General features: G+C 24.3%; 1 protein-coding gene across 1 annotated transcript in view; it reads left to right on the top strand.

Moving 5' to 3' along the window:
* LOC111627619 (receptor-type tyrosine-protein phosphatase R-like) overlaps positions 1-4,028 on the top strand; it is a 98,379-nt gene that overhangs the window by 57,351 nt on the left and 37,000 nt on the right. The window contains exon 5 of the mRNA XM_023371204.1: positions 2,338-2,475. Coding sequence (XP_023226972.1) covers positions 2,338-2,475 — 138 coding nt within the window. The remainder of the gene's footprint in view (positions 1-2,337; positions 2,476-4,028) is intronic.

The raw sequence follows: 4,028 nt of genomic DNA, 5'->3' as shown, positions 1-4,028 counted from the left end.
ATGTTACCTTGTATTTACTAGATTTACATACAAATAATAATGATAAATGATGATAAAATAAAAAGCTTGTGTTTTGTTTGTAAATTGCTTATTTTTTCATTACATTGAAGTTGTGGATTCTATCAAACATTTTTCTACAGGATGTATGTACTGTATTTTTTTAATGTGGCAGTCTTTGAAGCATATCAACTGTGCAAAAAGAGGGCTAAATGTACTCAATGTTAACAGTAAATGCTGTTTTATTATGTCGATATTCCACACTAAAAAATGTGAGGGTCAGGGAATTTGGACAAAGTTGGTCAGGGAAAATCAGGGAAAGTCAGGGAATTCAAAACAAAAATTTGAGTAGGAACCCTGTATTTACATTTTATACTTAATTTACATAATTGGAACACTAGCATTCAAAATATGGGGGTACTACAGTATATACAAATGAAAGTTGTTCTAAATATTTAAATTTATTTTTTCAATTTATATGAATTTACTTTACAGCTGGATGATTTATAAAGTAATCAATCTATTAATAAATACAGTCTTTTGGCATTAATTTAGAATATTTTTTAAACAAAAGTAGGCACACAAATACTTTCATTATTTTACAAATATTGTCTTTAGGTGAAATAGAACATATTTAGAATAAAAATAAAATTTAAGTAGGAGTTATTAATCGAAATTCACACTATCTTAACAAATTTTGAATGAATTTAGAAATTTTTTTAATATGAATTTTTGAATTCAAATGAAAGCAATGTGACATGAATAAATATATGATGTTTAAATACATAAAAAAATGGTGAAAATATGATATATGATCATTATAGTAATTACATAAAAATTACAGTCAGTTTTTTTTAAACATTTTAGGAAACATGAAAGTGCTAAATATATAAGCTATGATTTTAAACTTATTGACTTATCCACCTAAATTTTGTTCTTATTTTAAATACGTTTTATTCTGCTTGTATACATTCTATTTTCTTCTATTGTGAAATGTTGAAAGTACTTGTCTGCCTGTTTTTGTTTGAATTAAACTAAATTAATATCAAAAGACAGTGTGTATCTATTAATTGTACAAATGTGATGTTGAATATGTTATTCAGTTTTAGTAAGCAAGCTATGGCTTAAACAGTGATGTTTTTAAATGATATTTTAAGCCTGAATTTATTAGTAGAAATAGAGATTACATAATTTAAAAACTTGTAAAATAGAAAATAGAAAATCTTCAAAATAAAAATCATAAATATATTCATTGAANAATTCAAAACAAAAATTTGAGTAGGAACCCTGTATTTACATTTTATACTTAATTTACATAATTGGAACACTAGCATTCAAAATATGGGGGTACTACAGTATATACAAATGAAAGTTGTTCTAAATATTTAAATTTATTTTTTCAATTTATATGAATTTACTTTACAGCTGGATGATTTATAAAGTAATCAATCTATTAATAAATACAGTCTTTTGGCATTAATTTAGAATATTTTTTAAACAAAAGTAGGCACACAAATACTTTCATTATTTTACAAATATTGTCTTTAGGTGAAATAGAACATATTTAGAATAAAAATAAAATTTAAGTAGGAGTTATTAATCGAAATTCACACTATCTTAACAAATTTTGAATGAATTTAGAAATTTTTTTAATATGAATTTTTGAATTCAAATGAAAGCAATGTGACATGAATAAATATATGATGTTTAAATACATAAAAAAATGGTGAAAATATGATATATGATCATTATAGTAATTACATAAAAATTACAGTCAGTTTTTTTTAAACATTTTAGGAAACATGAAAGTGCTAAATATATAAGCTATGATTTTAAACTTATTGACTTATCCACCTAAATTTTGTTCTTATTTTAAATACGTTTTATTCTGCTTGTATACATTCTATTTTCTTCTATTGTGAAATGTTGAAAGTACTTGTCTGCCTGTTTTTGTTTGAATTAAACTAAATTAATATCAAAAGACAGTGTGTATCTATTAATTGTACAAATGTGATGTTGAATATGTTATTCAGTTTTAGTAAGCAAGCTATGGCTTAAACAGTGATGTTTTTAAATGATATTTTAAGCCTGAATTTATTAGTAGAAATAGAGATTACATAATTTAAAAACTTGTAAAATAGAAAATAGAAAATCTTCAAAATAAAAATCATAAATATATTCATTGAAATGAGATATAAATGTAAGATGTTTTAAAGAAATAATGACTTTCTATTTATTAAATAATTAATAAATTATTTAATAAATTGAAATTTTTATTTTTGAGTGTTTTTGTTGAATAATTAAAACATAATTTTGAATATAGAATGTAATTGTTTTCAGGGTTATGATGGAGAACCAAAAACATACATTGCAACTCAAGGACCTATGGCTCATACTGTTGATGATTTTTGGCTAATGATTTGGAAAGAAAAAGTGCCCATTATTGTTATGATTACAAAATTAAAAGAAAAAAATAAGGTATTTTTATTTTATTTTTAAGTTTCTTAATATTTTGTTTTGAATAATGATTAAATAATTTCTGTTATATAATTTCAGTAATTTCATTACTAGTGATTTAACAAATACAATTTATTCATATTTGAATTATGTGAATCATGGAAATTATTGAAATAAATCCCAAAAATCAAATTTAAAGAAAAAACATGTTAAGAGCTGGTATATAGCTAAAAACACACTTGTACATTATTTTTTGTTTTCATACAACTGGTTTGGTGTGCAGGTGTGTGTAAACACATTTTTAATATAAACTTAATTAATATAATAAAATATAATCATTTTAATTAAAAAACAGCTGACATTATATTAGTGATTATTAAGATTAGTGGTCAATGGTCTGTGAGAATCACAAAGGTTCATTCCTCTAATATATGTTTAATGTATTTGATTTCTGCATATATTGTGTTGTGTGTAGTTCACAAACAAAAGTGGATCCCTTTCCATTAAAATAATTATTCAGAAATTAATTTATGTAATTACAAAATTTATCTTAAACTAAGTATGTAATTTTTATGGGAAATAATTTAAACACTTTTTGTAAATTATTAAATTATATTTTGTTCAGAATATAATTCTAAAATGTTTAGTAATGCATATCTAAAATAATTTTAAACTGTACATGTTCTTTGTTCTGGATATGATTTTAATTTAAACTTGTAAATTGTTCATATAATTCATTTACTTTTAATATAGCTGTTTTGTTCTGTGTTATGTACCTGATGATGATTGTTTAACCCCTTAACGCCCACTTATTAATTAATTTAATGTAATTAAGCATAAAAAATACTTAAAACTGAAAAAAAACGAAAGAAATGCGTTAATTTTGAAGAAAAAGCTTCAAATTTTATTTTCCTTTGTTTTGCCTTTCTGTGAAATTTGACACCAATGAGTCATTGTTTACACAGCTGGATGACCTTGAGAACATCTGGTGTAGGATTTCCTGGGACATTCTCATAGACGTCCTAGGAGGACAAGGGTTAAAAGTAGGGTGAATACTAGCTACACCTATATTTTTAAATATTTTTAAAAAATTAAAATTTTTATTGCAATTTCCGACTCCCCCGACTTAATTAAACTTATATATAATAAAATCTATTAATTAAAAAAATTAAAAAAACTATTGGAGGTCGTTTTTGACATCAGAAAGTAGCTTTAAATAACTTTACCGAAGTAAAATCCGTGCATGCAAACGTGAAAACAACAGGAATACAACTGAACTAAAGTCTTTCTACAGAATATTATCGTCAAAGAGACGGGATGGCAATGAACTAAAGGCATTATATCGCCTATATCATAAGATTATACACTAATCTTATAATATAGAGTAGTTATTATGCACAGTACTTATAAATTGCAAAGTTTGTATGCATTTTTCGGAAACATAATGGGCAGGAGAAATATCCGCGCACTCTTCGTGTGCTTGTTTAGCTCATTTTTGTATCTTATCCAGTTTCCTGCTGTTCTTGAAAATAATTCGTTACAGTAGCCTATAAACATTCAGCTTCTTTAGTATC

Source organism: Centruroides sculpturatus, unplaced genomic scaffold, assembly GCF_000671375.1.
Source record: "Centruroides sculpturatus isolate CEXI.00-Female unplaced genomic scaffold, Cexi_2.0 scaffold357, whole genome shotgun sequence".
Classification (NCBI taxonomy): domain Eukaryota; kingdom Metazoa; phylum Arthropoda; class Arachnida; order Scorpiones; family Buthidae; genus Centruroides; species Centruroides sculpturatus.
Note: the sequence above shows the minus strand (reverse complement) of the source record. Positions and strands in the feature narration are given on the sequence as shown.